This window comes from Mus musculus, chromosome 6 (assembly GCF_000001635.26).
Source record: "Mus musculus strain C57BL/6J chromosome 6, GRCm38.p6 C57BL/6J".
In the NCBI taxonomy this organism is placed as follows: Eukaryota; Metazoa; Chordata; class Mammalia; order Rodentia; family Muridae; genus Mus; species Mus musculus.
The window spans coordinates 148,244,913-148,269,478 of NC_000072.6; the positions used below are offsets into that span (position 1 = coordinate 148,244,913).

A 24,566-nucleotide genomic window follows, 5' to 3' on the forward strand; every position below is an offset into this window, starting at 1 on the left:
GACAAACAAAACCAATTAAAAGCTCTAGAAAATCATTTTCTTATACTTCAGGTTCCCCATTCACAGATGACCAAGAGCAAACACTGATCGGCTGCACTGCTGTAGTGGCCTTTGCCCTGACCACATGTCCTAGAGCTCCTGGCTGCTGTGCCTGCCCTGCCTTTGCACACAAACATTACTTAGAAGCACACACAGTTATGTCTTTCTGTTAAGGCTTCAAAGTTTATCCTAGGATCATGACCTTCCCCAGGTCTCTCTAAATAAGCTTCCCAAGGACCAGGGCTGCAATTTTTCCTTCCTATCTTATACCTGGAATCTATTACAGTGTCTACCACACTTTGCAGACATTTAACAAGCATTTTCTTAAGTAGGTTCATGAACTTTATAATTGTGTGATTTTTTTCTTTAATAGGTAGATAAAGAGTCACAGTTCTGACAGCTCTGCCTTCCAAGGCTGATATGAGGACTGCATCAAACATTAGAACTTGGAGAGCCAGCGGGCATACAGGGGCTGGGCAGCTGGACACAAACTGTAACTATGAGATAAAGTATCTGCAAACCAAAGAGGAGCCAAGGATATGCTGTTTCAAGATGTGTTGTGAGGTAGGAGGGTGTCTGAGAAAAGCTCCCGGGGGATAGGATGTGGAGACAAATGTTCTCAAGACTTCATGGCCTTGTGAACTTGGTGCTGGAGGAGCATGTGGTTCACACTGTTTTCTATGTAAGACCCCACATGGCTCTGAGGGCCCCTTTGTCCTGGCATTCCTGCTTGCTTTGGGTGGCTGAGTGCTTGGTTACCTTCCCATGGTGCTCCTGCTTGCTGTGGATTGCTGACAGGAGGCGGTAGCACTCCAGGCACCTGGGCTCCTCAGAGACTATATGGCTGGTTATCTTTTCAGCTTCTTTGGTCTGACCCATCACTGCTAAAACCTGTGCCTGCAAAACAAGAGGGCACTGAGCTTAGAAGACACCTGGTCACGCCATAGCAGATGGAGCACCCTCTGCAGAGAGGTATGTACAACACATCCCAACATAAAGCATGTTAGAGAGAGATGAATGCCCACTGCAGAGGACCAGCATTTGGCTGCTGATACATGCATGCATTTGGTTGCCACTGGTGGGAGTGCCATGGGGACCCAGCAAATGGTCTAGAGTCTTAAAAAAAAGATGTCAGTACACACCAGGACGTAGTTCCCTACCATCCTGACAGAACAGGATGCTTGCAAGATGACAAGGCTGATGGGGAAAGAAGGAAGCATGGAATTCAAATTACTAAAATTAAAATATTGGTGGTATTAGCTGCCCTGAGTTTGATACCACACTGCAGTTACATGAGAGAATATCCACACAGGAATCAAGTATGTTAGAGAGAAAGGGAGAGGCACCTACAACAAGCTATAGTGCCAGCAAAGACATGCCGTGAACTAATGAGCGTGGAGATGCATCTACACATCTGCATAAACACACCTGTCTGCTCACACTCACACATCAGTGGGAGTGACAAACAGATGCATCAAAGGGGCCAGAACTAGTGGACCTGGGTCAGGTATTCCAGACAACTTTATTTTTGATTGGTTTGGTTCAGTGTGGTGCTGGTGACTAGAAGCCAGGCTCTGTGTATACTAGGCAAGTACTCTGTCAGTGCCCAAAGCTCCCTTGAAACTTCCTTTGGTCAGTTTGGAAACAAGGCTTCTCAACAATATGAGCATCACACAGCCGCCCTAGCACAGTGTTTCCCTTCCAGCTCAGAGGCTCAGCAGTCTCATCTCTGTTTGCAAGCTGCACTTATACCTAGTATCACTTCCTCTCTTCTCTACTTACCAGAGCCAGGCGGAGCTCCCTCTGGGAAGGCTGGAGTGAGACAGCTTCCCTGTACACCTCCAGTGCCTCCTTGTGTCGGCCAGTGTTGTAATAGAGCGCTCCCAGAGGTGACAGTACCTCAGCCGTGCGGGCCACCTTCAGGGCACTACAGAGAGAAGGGCAGACAGATGTTTCCCTCTGTGGACACATTCCCAAAGGTCTGCGCTTAGCAGAGGGAGGACTGTCCAGTTAGAGCCTTGCTTGAACTTAGTCTGTTTTGGATCAAGGTCATGTTGAACCCTGAGTGAATGAATGCCTATAACCTACTAAGCTGGCAACTGGATCTCAAGAGTCTGTACTAGCAACAGTGATTGACTTGTTCAGATTCTGACAAAGTGGCAGCCTTACATCTGTCTCTACATTGAAATCACTGCTTCATTTTGTGTTGTCATCCATAGCTCCAGATAATTGGGCTAATTAAGGTAGACAAATCCCCCCCCCCCATGAGCACTGTGGCCCAGCAGTCAGGTAAGTGCTGTGAGCGCATAACTACACTGCCATGCTGTTCTGTCACCTGAGTTGGCAACATGTGCTCCTGTTCTGAGTGCCTGTCTGTTCCAGCTACTAAGACACCAGTGGAAACTGCTGATGGCACCAGGAGGCCAAGAAAGTGGAGGGGAGGGACTGTACCGTCTGTACCACTCTTCAGCCTTGCTGTTCTCTCCCAGGGACCTGTAGAGTCGGCCTAGGTTCACCACAGCCACATGATGGCTTGGGCTGAGCTGGATGGCCTGCTGGTAGTGAGCCACAGCCTTCTCAGGAAAGCCTGCAGTATGGTGGGATGGGAAGAGAACAGACCACAGGGATGAGAGCCATGGCTACCAGTCTCCCTTTTGAGATATGCCATCCTTACTAGCATGATAGCATCATACCATCAGCTATGCAGTTTGTGATAGGCTTGAGTATCAGCCTCTTATGCTTGTCTCTACCTAACCTTGGACCATTTCATTATTCACCAATATGTACAAAGAAATTAGTAACAAGTCAGCAGTGTTGTTTGTTTGAGATAGAGTCTTAACCTTTAGCTAAGGCTCGCCTGGAAATCACTATGTAGCCCAGGCTGGCCTTGAACTCATAGAAACCCACAGCTTCAGTCTAAATGCTATGATGACAGGCATGAGCCACCACAACCGGTCATGGTTATTTATCTAAGACACCATTGCTTCCCACTGTACACAAAACTAAACAGGCCACTGTAGAAAGAACACAGGCCTCAGTAGATTATAAAAGTCTGCTTTAAGATATGTGGCAATGCTGTCTTAAAAACCTTTTATTGAAACATTTCATTGAAACATTGAAAATAGTTTATTCAGTGTTATTTGTGTACGTACATGCATGCATGCCTGCGTGCATGCGTGCGTGTGTGCGTGCGTGCGTAGGTGCATGGGTGCATGAGTGCATGTGTGTCCATCTCATTGGCCTCAATGGTTGCATTTAATGTGACTTTAAACATAGTAGCAATGTCTCTTTGCATTTGCCCAATGTGTACATTAAAACCTCTATGCTCACAAGGCCTCCACAGAAGTTTAGGATCCTATTTAGATACCTTTTGGGATTCAAGAGGTAGTTTTTAAAACCACCCAAACAAAATGATCTCTTTACACACACACACACACACACAAACACACACACACACACACATACACAGACACACACAAACAGGTAAGGTCCTTAAGAGACTTGATAACAAAAGTCAGAGTGAGACTCTAGTCTCCCTGATCCAAGAAGGCCAGGAAACTAGCTAAGTGACTGAATTTCAGAATGGCCCAAAGGGTAACTAACACATTGAATCCCTGGTCTCCACACTAATTTTCCCAGTTATGCTCTTTGAACACAGGCTTATCTAGGACCATGTCATAGGGTATTCAGTGATTCATCAGGGTTCTCTCCAGAGGCTCCTGTTGAGACTGCCGTGGAGTTGAAATGAAACGACAAGCTTTGGTTCAGGCAAGTGAGCAAGTGTTCTTCTGGTCTTCCTACTTTAATAATGTATTATCATGTGTCTAATGATCCAGCAGGGGGCACCACACAGCAATTTTATATGCAAAAATAAGCTTGCTTTCCTTAGGTGAGCCAAATGTAAATTTATATTCTATTCAACAAAAAAGCTTCACAGATCCTAGAAAATGAAAATCCTTTCAAGAATTCAATATCTAAAAAATAATAACCAGAACTGAATTCTCCTGAAGGACAAACAGTCTGTGAGCCAAAAGGACAGAATGGAACTTTTGTATCAAAGCCAAGAGTCATCACATTACTTCTGAGGATTCATTACACATGAACACAGGGGTCTGCACAAATCACAGAGGAAAATGAATCTGAGTCCAGTTCCACCCACCACAGGAGACCAATGTATCAACTGCTAGAACATCAAGAAGAAGTCCCAGAGGCTTTTAAATAAAGTCAGTTATAGAAAGTAGCCAGCATCTGTTGGAAGGTAGGTTTGGAGGTGGGTGCTCATTGAGGGAGTACAGCGCTGATGTACAGCCCTGTGGGTGTGATGTAAGAAAGTCAGGATACCTAGGCTTAAGGCAAAGCCACTTTCTGCACAGGGAAGTTTCATTATAGACACAATTCTGAGTTGAGCTTGGAGATTTAGACAAATGATACCCTCACACAGTGTAGGGTGGTCAGAAGTGTGGGCCACCTGCACAGCTGGTGACTGTGCCCGTGTGAGAGAGAAAAGGAATCTCAGCAGAGTGGCATCTTACTCACCAGAGTCAACTAAGAAAACTGCATAGTTGTTGTGTAAGTCTGAGCTGTCCGGACAGTTCTTTATTCCAGCCTGGTAAATGTCCTCAGCTTCCTTAAATCTTTCCTTTAGCAGGGAACAAAGAAAAACAAAGTTTTATGAAATTAACAATACAAGGAAGATTCAGAGTGAGCAGGGAAAAGAGAGAGTGCTTACTGAGCCAGGCACTAAGACAGACATCATGGGCTGTGCCTGAATCCAAGTCTACACTAACCGTGCACAAGCATAGTGTACAAGCACAGGTGTGCTCAGTTCCTACCACTGCAAACGTGCTGGTACTTACTAAGATGAAGGGTCTGGATGGACCCAGACCTGTGTGTGGAAAAGGTCTGAGAATGATCTTTTAAATGGGTCCTCTTCACCTGCTGGGCTTGGAGGCAGAGTGCTCGGGTTGACAGAGAACACTCACCTTCTTCCTACATCCCTCTAAGATTTGCTAGGTAAGTTTTCTGCGTATGCTTGTTTGTGTGTGTGTGTGTGTGTGTGTGTGTGTGTGTGTGTGTGTGTGTGTGTGAGTGACAGAGCCCAAGTTGACCTAACCTCATTCCATAGCCCAGGCTGGTCTCTTAACTCACTACAAGCCTCCTGCCTTAACCACATGAGTGCTGGGATTGGGGACAGGTTTTAAGAAAGATGAGGAGAGACGCCTGGTTAAATGAAGGGAGGACTCTGTCTTACCCCTTCTCTTCTTGAAGTATTCCCACAGCTCACTGAACTCTGTGCTCCTTGCCTTATTAAATCTGTGCTTTCTGGGGCCTGGAGAGATGGCTCAGTGGTTAAGAGCATTAGCTGCTTTTTCAGAGGACCCTGTTTCAATTGCCAGAACCCACATGGCAGCTCACAAGTGTCTGTAAATCTAGTTCCAGGGGACCCAACACCTTCACACAGACATAAATGCAGGCAAAACACTTAAGCACATAAAGTATTTTAAAAACTGCATGTCCAACATTAAAAGAATGCAATATATAAAAAGATAAATCCATGTTTTCTGAGTTGGCCTCCACAAAGCACTTATCTGTCTCCTTGAGGCATACCTCCAACCCATATGGCATACCCCACACCAAGCACCACACCTTCAAAAGATCATTTAGAACCAGCTAGGACCAGTTAGAAAACTGCCCTCCTGGTCTGTGTACCTTAACATATTTTAATCATTTACAATTTAATAAATTGTAATTCAGAACCCAATGATTTACAGATATTTTTCCTATAGTTATCTAAAACTATTATATTAACTGTTCTTTTGAAAACACATAGCTTAAAATTATGTAAATAACCAAAAGTTCTGAGAACTATCCAGAAACTATAGTTAACAGTTTTATTTTCTAGTACTGCATTAATGTCAGGTAAAAGAAGGCAATCCAGTACAAAGCTCTTTGCAATTTTCCGTATGCTAAAAGTTTATCACAAGTCAGACATTTGAAAATGGACACCTCGGCCAGTCAGTGAAGGTGTGTGTGGTGGCTATCCTTCATGCTGCTCAGCAAGCCTGGCTGAGAGATCTGGAACCTGGTGGGACCCCTGGGGCTCTTCATCTCATATGGAACCACCAGTGGTGACTAAGTCCAGTTATTTTAGCACCACTGAGGAGGGGGAAGTTTCTGGGTGACAAGATTTACTTATTGAATCAGATCCATAGGCCAGCAAAATGGACATTTCTCAGATACCTTCTCTAACTGCCAAGATCAACAGCTGTCACATTCAGAGAAGATGGATGAAAAATCTCAAAATAGGTACTTTAGATCTTAACAATAAGTCTGAAAGAAAGCTTTTGTTTGTTTGTTTTTTGAGACAGCGTTCTCTGTGTAGCCTTGCCTGTCCTGGAATTTACTCTGTCCTGAACCTACACTGTGGCACTCACACGCACATGCCCATGTACACACAGATACACACACACAGGCACGCACATGCCCACACATGCATATGTACATACGAATGTACACGTAGATGCATACACACATACATGTCTCCCCCCACATATTCATACACACATATATGCACACCAATGCACAAATACACATACGTTTTAAAAAACAAAACAAAACGAAATTTGCATCTTTACCTACAAGCCCCTATCATGGGTGGAAAGGAACTTACAAGGTCTCCTCTCTTCTTGAGGAGCTAATGTCAGTTAATGGTTGCTGGGGAAGGAAGATACTTCCTCCTCATTGGTATAGCTTATTTAAAATAAGAAAGTCTACATAAAAAGTGCACTTATATATTTAAAAAACCTTCCAATGCAAAAGGACAGTGGCATTAGCTGAGATATTTATTACATTTTATTATTTTGGTTGTGGGAACAGAAATCACAGCCTCACGTGTGCTACTGAGGGAGATCCTGGCCCTATTAATTTAAATCTTTATAGATCTCTTTAATGTTTGACCATTATTCATATTCATACCAGCTTTCCCGACAGTGGTATTTAAGTGGTTTCTTTCATTGTTAGTTGAAGTATGAAGAAAATTAGACCTGACAAGATGAAAAGCAGAAAGGGGCTGTCATTTAGTCAGCACTACTGTGGAAGACGCTCAGAGCACTGTCCAAGGCAAGGTGTATTGACTGTACAGGCAGCGTACAGTGGAGCATCCTAACAACAGGAAACAGTCTCTGACACAGCCACAGGTCTATACCCCACCCAGAAGTGTGTTTGCTCTAAGCAATAAAACAAGGCAGCCGTAAAGTAACCGTTCACTAGTGGGACACTGGGAAGCTCTAGATGTGTGTCTGTGGCAGTCTTGGGGAGCAGAGGACTCATGGATTGACACTCTGGGAAGCTGACCAGTCTGACATCCCGTGGCTTTATAACCTCCTGCAGACTACTCAAGACAGAGCAGCTCCAAAGCTGAAGCTGCCCAGCAGGCCTGCTTCCTGTCTCTTCACTTTCACCACTGTTATTTTCTTTACCAAACAGTAAACGATCAACTTCAAGAGATCACAAGACATTTATGAGAAATATTCTATCAATATTTGATGTCTCATTTTCTTTCACATCCAACTGAAATGAATCAACTAGCTTGGCGTTCTTCCTCCCTGAGGAAACATTTGGCATTTTCTAGTGCTGCATGCCTTTGTCTCTCAGCAGAGTGTGAGCTCTCTCTCTGTGTGTGTGTGTGTGTGTGTGTGTGTGTGTGTATGTCTGTGTGTGGTAATGGAGTAAAAGAGAAATGGCTGCTTCAAAGAGGAAAGCCAGACAGAGAAACAATGAAGAGGACACGGTGATTGGGAAGGAACAGCAGAAGGACCATGGGTATGGGGAGTAAAGTGTTAACCAAGATGGGAGAGGGAGTACGGTCAGGGGAAAGGTCAGGGGAAGGGGGAAAGGTTGGGAAAGGGCTGAGAATAGATTAAGCAGAAGTAAGGACAATGAGAAAGTCTTATGACCCACTAATATGCAAAATAATTTCAAAATCTGATTTTTTTAAAAAGGAGTTCAAATGGAGGTGCCATTTATGAGTTGGCAAAACAGCTCCAGAAAACTGTGGTAAAAATCATGAGATATGTCCCTAAGCGTCAGTTGATAGTCCACCCCTAACTGAGCAACAGTCGGCAGCTGATAGCTCTGGGGGAAGGAAAATCTTTCCTCTAGGGAGACTGCTGCTTTGGTGGATGGGGGCCCACCCCCTGCCCCTACACTGACTGAACTCAGTGGGTTGTTTAAGGAAAAAAGAAGAAGGCATGAAGAAGGGATGTGTTAGGGGAAACGGTGGGATGGTAGGGAGGAGAAAATGAAGAATGAATATGATCATATTACATTGTATACATGTATAAAATTCTCAAGGGTAAATTAAATAATACACACACACACAAAGGAATATACACAGAGCATGCCTCTACAGGAGTGACACAGGGGACCAGGAGAGAGGAGACCTGCAAGTGTAAATACCTCAAGTGTCCGATTCCAGCTTTCCCTATCCCATTTACCCCATCCTCTACTTTTGCAGGTGTGAGACATATGGTCTACTCCTGGCCGGAAACATTTTCCCCTCAGTCTTCATGCATTAGCTTACAGGAGCTGGCACAACCTTAACCACATTGGCTCACATCCCCAGACATCCCCCTTGATGCAGAGTGCTCTTCACACTGCTGCAGGGCATTCAGACTCCCTGCTCCAACATTCCCTTTCCACGACTAGGTTCCAAGAAGACAAGACACAGGACTTGCTACTTGAGGAATCTCTGGTGCTTAATAGGATTTGTATGCTCAGTTACCAGGAGCTAAATAACTAAATCAATACGTTCTTATATTAGGGTTCATTCCAAGTTGACTTAGCTGTGAGCGTGGACTGTGACTGAACCAATTCATGACAGACTCCATCCCTCTTACTAACTCACATGTTAGATCTTTCACTCTGGTATTAAATAAAAACACATCCCAAAATATATGAAAGGAAAATATTTTATAGCTGTTTTTATATTAATTGAGTTTTTCAGTAGGTTATAAACCTGATGTTAGCAATAATTTTCAGTGGCCATGTTAATCCCAAAGACAGGAGGAGAAAGACCATTGACAGGAATCATCATGGCAAAATTAACTGAATCAAGCAATTCACTCTAGCAAGCTTTTTATTTGTGTACATGGGCTGCCTCCCCCTAAGGTGGGGTTCAAGAGGTCAGCATTGGCTGTGAGAAAGACAAGGTTTTTATAGTTCAGGGGTAGGGGGCTTCCAAGTAGGGATTTGGCAGGGTTACGGGAGCAGAGTGCAAAAACAGACATTAGTCCTAGTGACCTCCTGAAACAAAGACATGCTTGCAAGGTGGACATAACAATAGGCAGTCATAGGTGGTCAGATAACCTTTTGAAACAAAGGTAGAGTTGCAGGATAATTATAAACAACTTTTTGAAACATAGATGGATTGCCTGCAGTTCCTGGAATAGGTAGTTCAGAACCATTTGTAGTTAAGGTTGGTTATAGCCCAATCCTTGAGAAACAGAGGTTTAATCATTAATTAGGAATGAACCTAATTTGTCTTTACCATACAAAGGCTTTTAAGCCTAAGATGGAGGCAGGTGGTTCTTCAGTCTGCATCATAAACAGTATTAATTTCATTTCCTTATTACTATTGTGATGCAAAATTATGTTCTCTGTGGTAAGGGGTAGATGGCTACAAGTTCCTGTGGGCTCAGGACCATTTACAACCCTGTCTGAGAAGCTCAGCGTCTACCTGTGAATGCTCGTGGAGATCGGGGGAAAGCAAGGCAACAGGCAGGCCGTTGCCACCCCAGACTCTCCTGGCATCAGATTTTTCTACCCTTCTGCTGTGTGTATAAAGGAGTACTCACATTCTCCAGTGCCCCTAACAGCTCAGTCATAAGCTTCCAGTGTTTTGTTTAGATTTGATTTGTTTTGCTTTGTTTTTCTCAAGTTCTGTCCACCTTGTTTTTGAGACCAGAGGTTCCTCTGTCTGGAAGCTGAGACTCACAGATCTAAGCTGGCTGGCCAGTGAGCCTCAGAAATACCTCTCTAGTGCTGGAATTACAAGCACCTAAGAATTCTGAGGCAGAATGACTTTATTTCTAGACATTCCACTGAGTAGGGGATACATGTCATTTCTCTGATTTTAACACATCACCCATATCCTTGTGTAATAAGAGAAAAAGCTGATCTCATTTTCTGCCTGAGTTTGCTTTTCTCTGGCTTTTCCATAGTAGAAGTGGCTCCCTGACCTGAAGAGGTCAGGCTGGGCCTCTGTTTCTTTGAGACTCTTAGGTTTCTACTCTCAAATGCTGGGATTATAGGCCTAAGCCACCATTCCCCATCGCCATTAGAATTTTCTTCTCTTTTCTTTCTAAAACATAAACAAATAATTGAAAGTGATTGTTCCCAAATTTCCCCCACTGAAATAGCTAGCTGGAAAGGGTAATCAATAGTTTGAATGGCAGAAGTCAGGACTAAAAAAGTCCTAGAAAATCAGAAATTTCAGGTAGAGACAAAGAACTTTGGTAGAAACATATCATTCTGTGTAACTTAAAAGTGGTTTTATGGGACTTGCAATAAAAGGAGGCCTCAGCTTGCCACTGAGCAGCTCTGTTAACAGCCAGACCTCAGAAGCAAGCCCAGAGCAGCTAAGACAGAAGCTTCGTGCAGGACAGGCTCCCAAGGTGTTGATATGCTAGTGAAGCAGCCCCAAGCTGTGAGCCCTGAGCAAAGCTACTGCCCAGTGAAACTATGCAAACATTGTAACTTTAGAGATTGTCTCTAGGATTGCACTGCCTACCCCAGAGACACAGCTTTTCTAGTCTGTGTGTTGAAACCCATCAGCAAGAGGCTTTAAGACTGTGCATGGCCTTGCCTTTAGTGACCATTGCACTCCCAGACTCCTGGGCTCACACAGGCCTATTTGTCAGTCCTATTTACTATTCTATGCTCTCAAGGACTTCCTGGACCTTTATCACTGTTCCCAGTCTGTCAAAGCTGAGGACTTAACTGTAGGCATGGGTAGAGCCTGAAAGCTTATAAAGTATCCTTACAAGAGAGGGTTTCCCAGTGGAACTCTACAGCAGCATTCTTTGTCTGATCAATTGTTCCTGGCTTGGTGAGATATCTGTTTAATCTTCATATTAGCACAATAGTATAATAAATGTTTATGTGAATAAGCCAAACATATTAAACCAACCATATTCAAAAGGCATCCAATTGCCAAGTGCCTCACGGCCCATATGCCATGCTCTCTGCAAACTTAAAAATAAATGTACATCCTTTCACACAGCTTTCGGAAACTTGACTGCACATGGGAGATTTTATTCTGTCATTGCTTCCAGTGTGACACTAGTCCTCAACCACAATCAGCATGTGTGTAGGCTGTGTGTGTGGCAGATCGTAGCTCTGCTCAGGGAGAGTGTGCAGGCTGACTGAGGTTTAAGAATATCACTTCCATATTTTCTGGGGTTTGAAAGTCTAAGATGCTGTTAGAGGTAACAGTGGAAAGGGGTTGCTTCAAAGTCTGTCAAGTCCAAGGGTTTTCCTCAACTCCTGTTTGCTACATTGTGTATCAGAAACCTTGTTTTATCCCAAAAGAATTTCAGAGGTTAAGATAAGATGTGTAGACTCAGAGAAGGGAGGGGCCCTGAGTTCAGCCCAACAGCTGTCCTATCTCTTGTGTGAAAACCAATTGCCTTAAGGGTAGAAGAACCCTTCAGACTTTTCAGTGAGATTCTAGGATCCTAAAGCATTTCACAATAACCTTCCCTCTAGAGTAGGAAAGCAGCTAAAGGAAGTGCATTTTGTCAGAAAAGATGAAGGTCTTCTGTGTAATTTGTATTCACAGCGGTTGAGCTCCAACTGTAAGAAATTCAATAATTTTTTATATCAGTTTGCTATGTTTCCACAGAAAATAACTTAATCAGGAAATCATTTCAAATATCCTATCTGAAACTCCTGAAATTCAGCTAAGGAAAAAAAAATATGTATATATATACACATACACACACACACACACACACACACACACACACACACATATATATGTTATCCTTTAGAAAATTTTGCCTGAAAAAATGCCTTTGTTTCATTGAACAATCAAACAACAAATGGCCACTTGGTTAAGGTCTGCCTACTGTGTTAGTGATGTGATGGTCCTGGGTCCTAATATGAATGTCAAGGTCAGTGAACATCTGGACCACTTTAAAGTGGTATCTTTAACTGAACTCAGAGTTCATCAATTTAGAAAACGAAAACAGCAGAAACTTTGGAATATCCACTAAAGACCATTACTTTTCACAGTATTAACACACAAATGGTTTATCTGTATATAAACAATGACACTAATTAGAGTGGAGCCAGACAGCAGTAGGGATATATCCAAGACCATGCTTTCCCTAAAGAAATCTGTCATTAGAGGAAGATAAGTCTGAAACACTAAAAATCAATGTTTTGTTTTAATATTTTTAATGTGATGTGGTGTAGGTGTGTATGTATATGTGTGTGTGCATGTGTGTTCACACTTGCATGAACTCATGTGTAAGTACATGCATTTGTGGTATACATGCATGTGTGTGTGTGTGTGTACATTTGTTAAGGGCATGGATAGGGGGGCTTGAGGTTGACAGTGAGAGTCTTCCTTGATAGTGCCCCACTTTATGTATTAAGGAAGTTTTTCTCAACTGAACCCGACCTGAGAATCCCCTGTCTCTGCTTCCCAAGTGCTGGGATTACTGGTAGGAATCATGCCTACTTCACTTTTTATGTGGAGTCTGTGGATCTGAATTCCAGTCTTTAAGTTTTCTCAGCAAGCACCTTCCCTACTCAGCTATCTTCCTGGCCCACATGGTTTAGATTTCATTTCAGGATAGTAACCCAAGAAATGAAAATACACGACATATATAAACATGATACAATTTGTATGCTGATGTCATGGCTTGAGGGTGAAATGTCTCTTTCAGGCCATTTGGTTCCCAGCTGTGTTGCTGGTTTGCAAACAGAATCTCTAGGATGTGGGTTCTAGGTAGAGGAAGTGGGTCACTGGAAGCAAATCTTGAGATTTATAGCTGGGCCTCCTTCCTGTCTGCTTTCTGGACCAGTGAGATGTGAATAGACAGTGGTCAAATATTCCCACCACAGAACCACCTGCCATCATGACTTTTCCTCCATGACAAACTGTACCAACAAATGGTGAGCAGATAACCCCCTCCTCCCTGAGCTGCGTTTGTGGGGTTCATGTTCACAGCAACAGGCAAAATGCTAAACACAGAGATCTCTGGAAATATAATTCAACGCAGAATGGAAAAGTGAACAAGGTTTGGACAGGAATTGGAAACTGAATTGTTTTATAAGGAAGAAGGGATTTAGAAAGAAAGAAAAGATGATCCTGAAAAAGGTGAAGTGTATAAAGAGGTATCAGTTCATCAAGAGATCCCAAGACAACACTTGGGTATCACTTGTAGATATAACTGAACATTGCTTGAAGTTGTGGTGTTTTTTCTTTAAGAGCAGTAATTCAGTGTCTACTGCCTGCTTAGGGAGCTGGAAGAAAAGATCTGAGCTGGAAACTATTTGTACAATCAACACACACACCTCATTGTTGATAATGAAATCAAGGCAGGAACATGAACTGAATATGAATTAAGAAAAAGGCAAATGTAGAGGTAAGAACAGCACAAGAGAGAAGCAGACAGTGCAGTCCAGATGGCCACCAGTTGAGGTGAGATGAAAAGGGGAGACAGAATTGACCTTCCTAGAAAATACAAGATCTTCATGTACCAGATTAAGAAGAAAATAAAAACTAAATGTAATTTAGGAGAAACATGCAGTCTTTCCAAGACTGAAGCACAGATCTCCCACTCTCAAGATCTGCCACGTCATAAAAACTCAATGAATGGAGTAAGAGATGATTGCTATGACCTCACAGCTGCTTCTCACACTAGACCCCAGGGTAGGGCAGGGCAGGGCAGGGCAGGGCAGGGCAGGGCATCACAATAAGGCACAACTCAATGAGAGGACTGAAGTGGGGACTGCACACTCTCCAAGTTTATTTACTCACACATCTGGAATCTACTAACTGCATACAGCCTGGCAGGTGTGAGACTACTACAATAATTACAATAAATGCCCTTACAGAGTCAAACATTCTGGAGGTGGATGAAAGAGCATTAGCCCACCGAGCTATGTTAGATAACATAAAGCTGTAGGAAATAAATACACAGGAGGACAAAGTGATGGGAGACATGACAGAAAGTAGACAAAGGGTCAACACGGTACTGTGTAGGCGGCGACTGCACGGCAGGAGGGAAGACGGATCTGGGTAGAGATGTGTGGTGGTTGAAGAAAATGCCTGCACAATGAGGTGCCTGACATACCTAGGTCAGAGGCAGAGGCAGGGTGTGTCTCTCTGAGAGATGAAGGGGTCAGGGTGAAGAGAAAACGTGATCCCGGGGGATGCAGGCTGTCTTTTCCCTGTGAGCCAAAAGTTGTCAAGGACTGAAAGCATACATCATGGAGGATCACCTTAATTAATTAAACACTGTAAAAAGTCAACATTCAAGGAAGTCATCTATTCCAGATAGGCTTTCTGACTACAGCCTATCTACACTGTTTAGAGAACACCGTGCCTCTCTATCTGCAGGTGCAACAAACCTCAGATCAAAAATAGTCAAGAAAGAGGCTGAGAACACGGTTCAGGGGTAAGCCTTATAAGCTTATATGTACGTCTTGTGTGCCTGAATCTGAATCTCTAGTTTCACACATGGACATGTGTGTCTAACCTCAGTGATCTGGGCAAAGACAGGCAGACCCCAGAAACTCACCAGCTAGCCAGTGTATCCAAGAGAGTAAACTTTGGTCCAGTGAGGGACGCTGACTCAAAAGAATAAGGCAGAAGGCAAAAGAGAAAGGTATTAGATATCTTTTTTTTTCTGGTACACATACACACACAAATAACACTCAGAAAATACTATGCCTATACTGAAGTTTCTTTTGTTTAGTCCCTAATTAATAAAGTATAGCAGCTATTTCTATAGCTAGTGTACACTGCACTAAGTTTAAGTAATTTAATGATGTGCGTAGGAGCTGTTTATCTATGATGTCATTTTATATCTGGGACCCACAAATCCACAGATGTTTATGTCTGAGGAACGGTCTAGAAATGGCTGTATTAAAACACAGTTTGTAACTTCTGTCAGTTGAATATTTATAGACTATTCTAATTTTGCTACTGGTTGGAACTTATAAAATGTTTAAAATGCAAATTGTAGCCTCAGTAACCAATGTGTGGGCCAAACCATTCCTTATGTTTAGCTAGCAGCTGCTCCAAGGCATCTCTCAGTTTGACTTTTAAAAGAGGACTGGCAATTGATTGACAGCAGAACCTACAGCTATCAGGGTCACTTTCATGTGTCAACAAAAGCAGAGCATCCGTTTATATAAGATAACTCATGTGCATTCCCCAGGGCAAGGGGCAGACAAACACAGCACACCCTGAAAATTGGTTTCAAGTCATTCAGACAAGTGAAAAGGAGACAGGGATTCAGAGCACAACTGCTCATGCCAGAGATGGTCTCCTGGGGGCCTGCCTTGCCATCTGTTCTTCCCTAGCAGGTTTTAAGATACAAAATCATCATAGCACAAGTAAACAGTAATAAAAACATGGAATGTGAGACCACACAGGAGTTCATTCTGGAAGGAATGCCAAAGCTCTGGCTAGAAAACCCCTGAACAAAAGGGAGCACTCGCTCCCCCACCCCCACTGCCTCTCAGAAGCAAGCAACATAGGAAGAGCAGAGCAGACTGGAGCTCACAAAGGGTTGAAGGTTAGCATATTTCTCTGTAATTTTTTAATTAAAAAGTTTTTAGAAACAATAGCAAATGTCATATATTATTCTTGACATACTTTGTCTCCAAATGACAGCAGACACATCACGGACAATAGTATCCTTCTGCCTTTGACGCCCCTCTCCTTGTACAGTGAGAAAATTGGGCTTCTAGTGTTGATCAAGAACAAACTGAGATTATACCTAGAGTTTGACAGGAGCTGCCAATTATTAGTTATGACAATTCTATAAAAACCTGTGATTAGAATTGTGTTTGCAGCCTTTGTCGTGCTGCCGCTCCCTAACGCCAGCCGCCTCTAGCTTGCCAAGCTCCAGAAGAAGGGGGTGGGGGTAAGTAAGGAGGTGTCCATAACAAGGTTCATACAAAGCAGACTGCCCACAAATCCACCCATGGTAAAGCACCCAGGAAACAACTGGCTACAAAAGCTGCTCACAAGAGTGCACCCTCTACTGGAGGGGTGAAGAAACCTCATAGTTACAGGCCTGGTTCTGTGGCACTCTGAAATCAGACTCTATCAGAAGTCCACTGAACTTCTGACTCACAAGCTCCCCTTTCAGCTTCTGGTGCAAGAAATTGCTCAGGACTTCAAAACAGATCTGTGCTTCCAGAGTGCAGCTATTGGTGCTTTGCAGGAGGCAAGTGATGCCTATCTGGTTGGTCTTTTTGAAGATACCAGCCTGTGGGTGGGCTATCCATGCCAAACGTGTAACAATTATGCCAAAAGATATCCAGCTAGCATACCGCATACACGAAGAACATGCTTAAGAGTCCACTATGAGGTGAAACATTTCATTCTCAAAAAATTTTTTTAATATCTCTTAATATCAATGGACTCAATTCCCCAATAAAAAGATATAGACTAACAGACTGGTCATGAAAACAGGACCCAACATTTTGCTGCATACAGGAAACCCACCTCAGTGACAAAGACAGACACTACCTCAGAGTAAAAGGCTGGAAAACAATTTTCCAAGCAAATGGTCCCAAGAAAAAAGCTGGAGTAGCCACTCTGATATCGAACAAAATCGACTTTCTACCTAAAGTTATCAAAAAAGATAAGGAGGGACATTTCATACGTATCAAAGGTAAAATTTACCAAGAGGAACTCTCAGTTCTGAACATCTATGTGCCAAATGCAAGGACATCCACATTCATTAAAGAAACTTTAGTAAAGCTCAAAGCACACATTGCACTGCACACAATAATAGTGGGAGACTTCAACACCCCACTCTCATCAATGGACAGATCCTGGAAACAGAAACTAAACAGAGACACAGTGAAACTAGCAGAAGTTATGGAACAAATTAATTTAACTGATACTATAGAACATTTTATCCTAAAACAAAAGGATATACCTTTTTCTCAGCACCTCATAGTACGTTCTACAAAATTGACCATATAATTGGTCACAAAACAGGCCTCATCAGATACAAAAATATTGAAATAATCCCATGCATCCTATCAGATCACCATGGACTAAGGATGATCTTCAATAACAACATAAATAATAGAAAACCCACATACACGTGGAAGCTGAACAACACTCTACTCAATGATAACTCGGTCAGGAAGAAATAAAGAAATTAAAGACTTTTTAGAGTTTAATGACAATGAAGCCACAACATATCCAAACTTATGGGACACAATGAAAGTCCTAAGAGGAAAACACATAGCTCTGAGTGCCTCCAAAAAGAATCTGGAGAGAGCATACACTAGCAGCTTTACAGCACATCTAAAAGCTCTAGAAAAGGAAGCAAATGCACCCAAGAGGAGTAGACAGCAGGAAATAATCAAAACTCAGTGCTGAAATCAGCCAAGTGGAAACGAAAAGAACTATAAAGAATCAACCAAACCAGGAGCTGGTTCTTTGAGAAAATCAACAAGATAGATAAACCCTTAGCCAGACTAACTAGATGATACTGTGATGATACTGGCAGATGCACTTGAAAGTAACATTTAAAAAAACACTTCTGAAATTAAATGGAAACAATTACCTGCTCCGCCAGTAGGGAAGCCAAGCTTGAATAGGCATCAGCAAAATCTGGACCATATTTAATGGATTCCTTCAGCAGCATGATGGCTTCTTCTGTCTTCTCCTGGGACCTGCAGATGACAGAGGGAGGCCACCTTTCATGAGCACTTGCTGCAATCCTCTGCTTAGACTTCAACATTTCATAGCTTTTAGCAAAGATTAGGTAGTTCGTCCTGGATTTTACTGTGTTTGATGTAGATGTTTACTGTGTTTACATGTAGATGTTATGCCAGTTGTGTCTGGATTCTCACTGGAAAGCAGTGAGGAGATACTGGAGATTCATCACTGACTCTGGCTGCTGTGGTTTGAATGTGGTGAGCCCTGCAGGCTCCTGTCCCTGAGCAACATTTGCTCCCCAGCTGGTGCAGGTGCTGTTATGGAAAATTGTGGACTGTTAGGTCTTGGGGCCTAACTGCATGATGGGAAGGGTGTAGATGTAGATTACTGGGGAGAGGCCTCAAGGTTGTACAGACTGTCCATTTTTTTTTTTTTTTTTTTTTTGCTTGACTGTGGACACAATACCATCTTTTATAACTGGGAACCCAAGAAAATGTTTTCTCTCTTAAATTTCTTGTCAAGTATTTGGTCTTAGTAGCAAGAAAAGTAGCTAACACACCTGCTATGCACTGTTGGGAAGTTTTACTGAAGAGTCTGTAAGCCTGTTAACAAGAAACACTGAACCTCAGGCCAGCACTCTGGGGACATCACCTGGGCAGCATGGAAGTGGGTACAGTGATGTGAAGATGGCCCGTCCTCATTTCTAATAGCACCACAGGTCCAAATCCATTTTACAAAAACAATTTTATGTTTATAAATGTGTATCTCTGTATGTAAAGTTCATGTGCAGCTCCAGACGAGGGCACGGGATGCCCTGGATCTGGAGTTATGAGTGTTATGATCCAATGACATAGGTCTCATAGGGAACTCAGGTCCTCTGAAAGAACAACTAATAATCTTAAAACTACTGAGCTTCACAGTCTGATTTCTTAGTGATGGCTGCTGGTCTAGGACAAACCCGGCTAAAATGTCCAGCTACGATTTATATCCACAAAAGAAAGCATCACACACAATTTATGAAACTGGAAAACACTGTGACCAGTGGCTGGAAGGGGAAGTGAATGTGTTGTTATGCTCTCACTACAAACTGGCTCTGCCTCTGTCAGTCGATCTGCTCCAGGACCTGAAGCCTGTGAGTCCTCTCCTCAGGTGAAAAGGCCTCTCCTGTTGGTGCTACAGGGAGACAGTGGATCTCACTACCTCATTCTTAGGCATTAATCCTTCTGCTTACTGAAATAACTTCCACAAATACTGATTTTCAGTGCCAGCTATTGTAAATGTGGAAAATAAAGTGTATTATGAAGAACAGAAACCCTGGAACCACAGACAGCCCATGGCCTCAAGGATCTAGGCCTAAGCCTTGAGGGAACCTTTTCCCACTAGGGACTAAACCAGAGTCTGGTGCAAGTGTTTTTACTATTCCACTCAGTAAAGACTGTGTACTGGGTGTTCTCATAAATTCTCATGGCATTATGAGTTCAGTCCTTACTGCAGCCCCATGTGACAGATATTGTGAAGAGAAACGTTCACATGCAGCAGAGTCAAGTGGCTCGAGCACACACTAAGGTCCTCTTGCAAATGTTCCTCCAGTGTAACACAACTGCTTTATTTTCCTTAGGACAGGCCCAACTCTGTGTGCTAGGTCAGCCTTGAAATCCCCTGAGGAAAAACTCCCACATAAGAACAGTTTAAAATATGACACTAGAATCCTAATACTCTGAGTGTGTGTTCTATGTGGTCTTTGTGTTGGATCCCTTTTTTAAAATCCCATAGACCAGTCCAAAGGCCTGCACATAGTAAAACTCCAGTAAGTGCTAAATTATTATGATTATTGTTGTTGTTGTTGTTGTTGTTATCTTTTTGTTTGTTTTGCTTTGTTATATTTTATGAGACAGGGTTTCTATGTGTAACAGAGCCCTGGCTGTCCTAGATTCGATCTGTAGATCAGACTGGCCTCAAACTCACAGAGATCCAACTGCCTTTGCCTCCTGAGTGCTAGGATTAAAGGCCTGCAACACCACACCTGGCCCATGCTAAATTATTTTTAAAGCATGGTTTTAGTATTGTACTTCTGGACCATTGTTCATGTACTTGCATGTCCTACTTCAGCCTCCTAAGCACTGGGATTTAATCATGGCTACTTATTTTAACTCTCAGAAGTCTACCCTCAGTTGTAAGAGCTCGCTGTTCACAGTGTGATTTATGTACCTCTGTGAATGTCACCTGGCAGTTTGATGCACAATAGAACCTCGGGCCCCATTCACACTTCCCAGGTGCTCTGTGTGGGTACTGAGACCTCAGCATACCTACATCATGTCTTCTCAGGGACAAACAAGGTCATTCATTCCTAACAGCTGCCCTCTCTCCTACTCCCTGCAGGCTCAGGCTCTGTAAGATACAGTCTGAATGCTTCAATGCCAGAAGCAGCTTGTTACCAGTTACCTTCACCTAGGAGGGAGACTCCTATCATAGACCTGAGAGTTAACAATCATGGTTTCAAAAGTCCTTAGAGTTAGGAATTCAGTTTGGTAGATGTGGTGGTTTGAATTAAAATGATTCTCATAGGCTCATAGGGAGTGGCATTATTTGATGTGTGGCCTTGTTGGAGTAGGAAGTGTGTCAGTGAGGGGTGGGTTTCAAGGTTTCAAATGTTTGTTTAAGTCAGGCCCAGTGCCTTTCTCTTCCTGCTGTTTGTTGAGCTAGACATAGAGCTCTCTGTTCCTTCTCCAGCACCATGTCTGCCTGTACAGTGCCATGCTTCCCACCATGATGATAATAGACTAAACCTCTGGACCGGTAAGTCAGCATTTTTTTAACCTTGGTAATTTGACCACTGATTTTATGGTTAGAATTCCAAAGAGTCTTCACTAAGTTTAATTTAGAAATGCTACTTAAATCCAAGGGAAGATATAGACTTACAAAATTAAGGTGGAAAATTAGTCTCTATAGGACATTATTTAGCTGAAAATTCTTCAAAATCGGCAGGGGGGGAACCACAATAATTCTATAATAATGGGTTAGTGGTGCCTTTCATTTGTAATAACTCATGTCAGTTAGAATGAAAACTTAGACCTTTCATAAGTGAATGTAGAGAGATTAACTACCACTTAACACAGCCTGTGAATGTATATCTTGAGGATTCCATTAATGTCCATCTGATACAGTGGAAATAGAGCCATCAAAGCTTCTCTCAGGGAATTCTGAAAAAGAGGGGATCCTGGAAGGTTTTTTCTTTTTCCCCTCAAGAGGCTAGTGAGACACTAAGCACTAGGATCCTAACACTCAGAGTGACCTTTATTAAATGTCAGCCTCCACTGTGAGTGGACTTTGGATCTTTGTAGTGGCCCTCACAGGCCTACAGGTTGGAATGCTTGGTCACCAGGGAATGGCACTATTAGGAGGTGTAACCTTGTTGGAGGAAGTATGTCATTGGGGGTAAGCTTTGAGGTTTCAGATGCTCAAGCCAGGCCCAGTGTCTCTTCCTGCTGCCTGCTGATGTAAACGTAGAATTCTCAGCTACCTCTCCAGTACCTTGTCTGTCTACATACCACCATGATCCCACCATGATGATGATGGACTAAATCTCTGAAATTATAAGCCAACCCCAATTAAATTTATAAGAACTGCTTCTAATCTGGGTGGTGGAGGTGCATTTCTTTAATCCCAGCACCTGGGAGGCAGAGACAAATGGATCTCTGTGGTCTACAGAGTAAGTTTCATCCAGAACAGCCAGGGCTACACAGAGAAACCTTGTCTCAAAAGAAAGAGAAACAAACAAACAAATAAAGAGTTACTGTGGTCATAGTGCCTCTTCATGGCAAGAGAACACCACCTATGATAATCTACTAATCTTTTGTTTTGTATCTAATCCCACTCCAATAACCTGCATATAGTAAAAAACTTCAAAGCCACCCCAGTGATGGATGGAGGAATGACAATGAACCCTGCCATTATAGAGACCCTTTCTCTAATGGAGCACCCTGGACCACGAGTCACACACACATAACTCGGCATCATATAAGCTTCAATCATAAATACAAAGCTTTAACAATTTGCAGCAAGATTCAACTCTCTTAAATTACCCCTGCCCCAGGAACTTCCAAAGGCTAAAGTTCCTCAGAATGAGTTCCTGAGACCAATAACTTCCTCGGTATGTATTTAATAAGAAAAATATCAAGTAAAAACTAGATCTTGCTCAGAATGTGACGATCTTGCAGCCCACACCTGTGTTTTCACAGGGAACTTCACTGTGGCTCTGCTTCCCTCTTGTCAAGTAAAAGCATGCCCAGAGGCTCACTTCCCTGGCTCCATCTTAATGAGAGATATTTAGCAAAGGCATTAAGGATTTGCCCCATTTCCTTTCAATAATTAGAGACATGTTAAGTTTGTTAATTTACAAAACTTTCTCGATTCCTGTCTGCTGTCCCACATTCATCTCAGCAGAAGCAGCTGCTTGCTTTAAGAAAGAATTGACACAGGATGAATTTAGAAAATGTCAGTAGCAGAAACAAGGCTGGTAACTTGTAAGCAGCACTAGAGTTCCTCCTCAAGAGTAGGAGACCCATAACTGGTCAGTTTATAGTGAGTAAGATACTTCAGATACTCAACCATAAATGTATGTCTGTATCACACTTTTGCCCTCAACACTCAGGGCTCTGTGTTGAAGGAGTAAAAAGACTGTAATAGCCAGAGGTGGTAGATGATATAAGGAGAGAATGTTTCCCAAACATAATAGGATAGGTGTATCAATGAACTCATGATGATTATGCCAGTATTCACAAGACCATGCAAGGTCAAGTCAGACAAAATGCCAGCAAAGAGGTGGGGAAGTAGGCACAAAGTATCTTGGGGGGGGGGGGAAGGAAAGAAAAGAAAGAAGAAAAGGAAAAAGGAAAAGGAAAAAGGGAAAGGAACCCCATCCAGCCTGCTGGTGGAGTAAAGGGTGGGCAGCAGGCTGTGAGCAGCAGGCGTTCCTCTGTATAGAGTGGGGTGTGGGCAGCAGGCGCTCTTCTGCATGGAGTTGGGGGTGGGCAGCAAACGCTTCTGGGATCCTCTGCGTCACTCTGCTTCTGTTACTGTATCGTTGTGCTTTACTACTACTGGATCAAAAATGAGATTTCCACAAATGAAGAAGATTTGATTTCTACATTTATGGCAGGAGATAGCACCAGCTCTTCTAAAGAACTGATATGTAAAATTCAAGCTACAGTTATTGAAGAATATGGTCCTTGTAAGCATGAGCTTTCTAGGGCTCTGCCTCTCTACACAGGGTGGGAAGAACTGCTGAGTGATCATGGCTAGTGCAGTGGACAAAGCCTACTACACAAACACAAGGACCTGAACTTGACCCCTAGCAGGTAAGTGTGATATTACACTTGTACTCCCAGCACTCGGCAGATGGAGACAGGTGGATCTTGGGCCCTAGGACTCACTGGCCAGGCAGCCTAGCCTACACAACAAGTACCAGGGCAAAGAGAGGTTCTATCTCAAAAGACACAGTAGACAACACATGAGGCTTACCTCTGTACTTCACACTCATGCACATGTGTCCCCACATACATACAGACACCAGATACAGACCACACACAGAGAGATGCTCATTGTAGCTAAAATTCAAGGACAAGATCACAGTCACACCTCTCCCCACTGATCCACCCTGCCAGACAGAAAGTGAGGTGTTGATGGTGCAAAGTCCCAGAGTGTGTGTCCACAAGGCATTAGACATGGTGAAGGCTGAGATCAGTCACATAAGGGCCAACACAGAGCACAGCTCCAGAAGCTTTGATCCCAGGTCTCTCTCCGTGGGCGTGGGGTACATCATCACCCTGGGAGATCACTGCATTGCACCGGGGTAACAGAACACCTGCCTCCTGAGGCTCAGGATATACAGAACCAGTTCTGGGCTACAGATGTGTGAAGGTAGTACCAAACCAATTATAACATCAAGGTCAAAACTAGTCCCAAGTAGCATGACTTCAAAGCACACACGCATGCTAAGCCCTGTAGGAACTTCAATAGGGCAGGAACATGGTTCTACCACTGGGATCTGGAGGAGAAGGTGGCAAGGAATTGTTGTCCACAGCTGGGGGCTAAGTGGATGGTCATTGTGCTGGGTTTCTGCTAGGCACTGGACTAGGTACTGTTTCTGTCCATCTCATCTTCAGTTGCTGAGTGACTTGGGCCAGTTGTGGTCCCCAACCCTGACTGTATAGTGTCTCAGCAAAGGTGGATGCTGCAGCAGCTATTTCTGTGGCTGAAGAGAAAGGGACTTTTAAGTTCTTTTTTGTTTTGTTTGTTTTTTGATACAGGGTTTCTCTGTGTAGACCTGGCTGTCTTGGAACTCACTCTAGACCAGGCTGGCCTTGAACTCAGAGATCTACCTGCCTCTGCCTCCTGAGAACTAGGATTACAGTCATGAACCTTCACTTTTTAACTTCAGCACAAAATGCCAGTTTAGTGGCTAACTGCACTTTCCCTGGCCCTTGCCCACCATGCACCAAGTGAGCACATCAGCTGTGTTCTGCTTCGGCCTCTTGGCCTGACATCCTCCACTCACCCTCACGGTGACCTATTTGTAGTGACTTCTAGCCTTACCTGCTTC

The 24,566-nt window shown here is 43.2% G+C and overlaps 1 protein-coding gene and 1 long non-coding RNA gene across 8 annotated transcripts in view; one reads left to right on the forward strand and one right to left on the reverse strand.

Moving 5' to 3' along the window:
• Tmtc1 (transmembrane and tetratricopeptide repeat containing 1) overlaps nt 1-24,566 on the reverse strand; it is a 212,341-nt gene that overhangs the window by 12,483 nt on the left and 175,292 nt on the right. For 3 of the 7 annotated variants that reach the window (NM_001347518.1, NM_198967.5, XM_006507072.4), the window contains 5 exons: nt 17,871-17,979; nt 4,576-4,678; nt 2,491-2,626; nt 1,822-1,966; nt 799-936 (listed from right to left, as the gene is read on the reverse strand). In NM_001347518.1, coding sequence (NP_001334447.1) covers nt 799-936; nt 1,822-1,966; nt 2,491-2,626; nt 4,576-4,678; nt 17,871-17,979 — 631 coding nt within the window. Of the gene's footprint in view, nt 1-798; nt 937-1,821; nt 1,967-2,490; nt 2,627-4,575; nt 4,679-6,587; nt 14,503-14,852; nt 14,906-17,870; nt 17,980-24,566 lie in introns of those variants that run through there. The other 4 variants (XR_001785149.2, XM_017321670.2, XM_011241618.3 and 1 more) reach the window with 4 other exon arrangements.
• Gm52483 lies at nt 904-23,763 on the forward strand. Its single transcript, XR_003956551.1, has 3 exons — nt 904-1,011; nt 20,696-20,761; nt 23,235-23,763. It is a non-coding gene; the product is annotated as a predicted gene, 52483 (long non-coding RNA).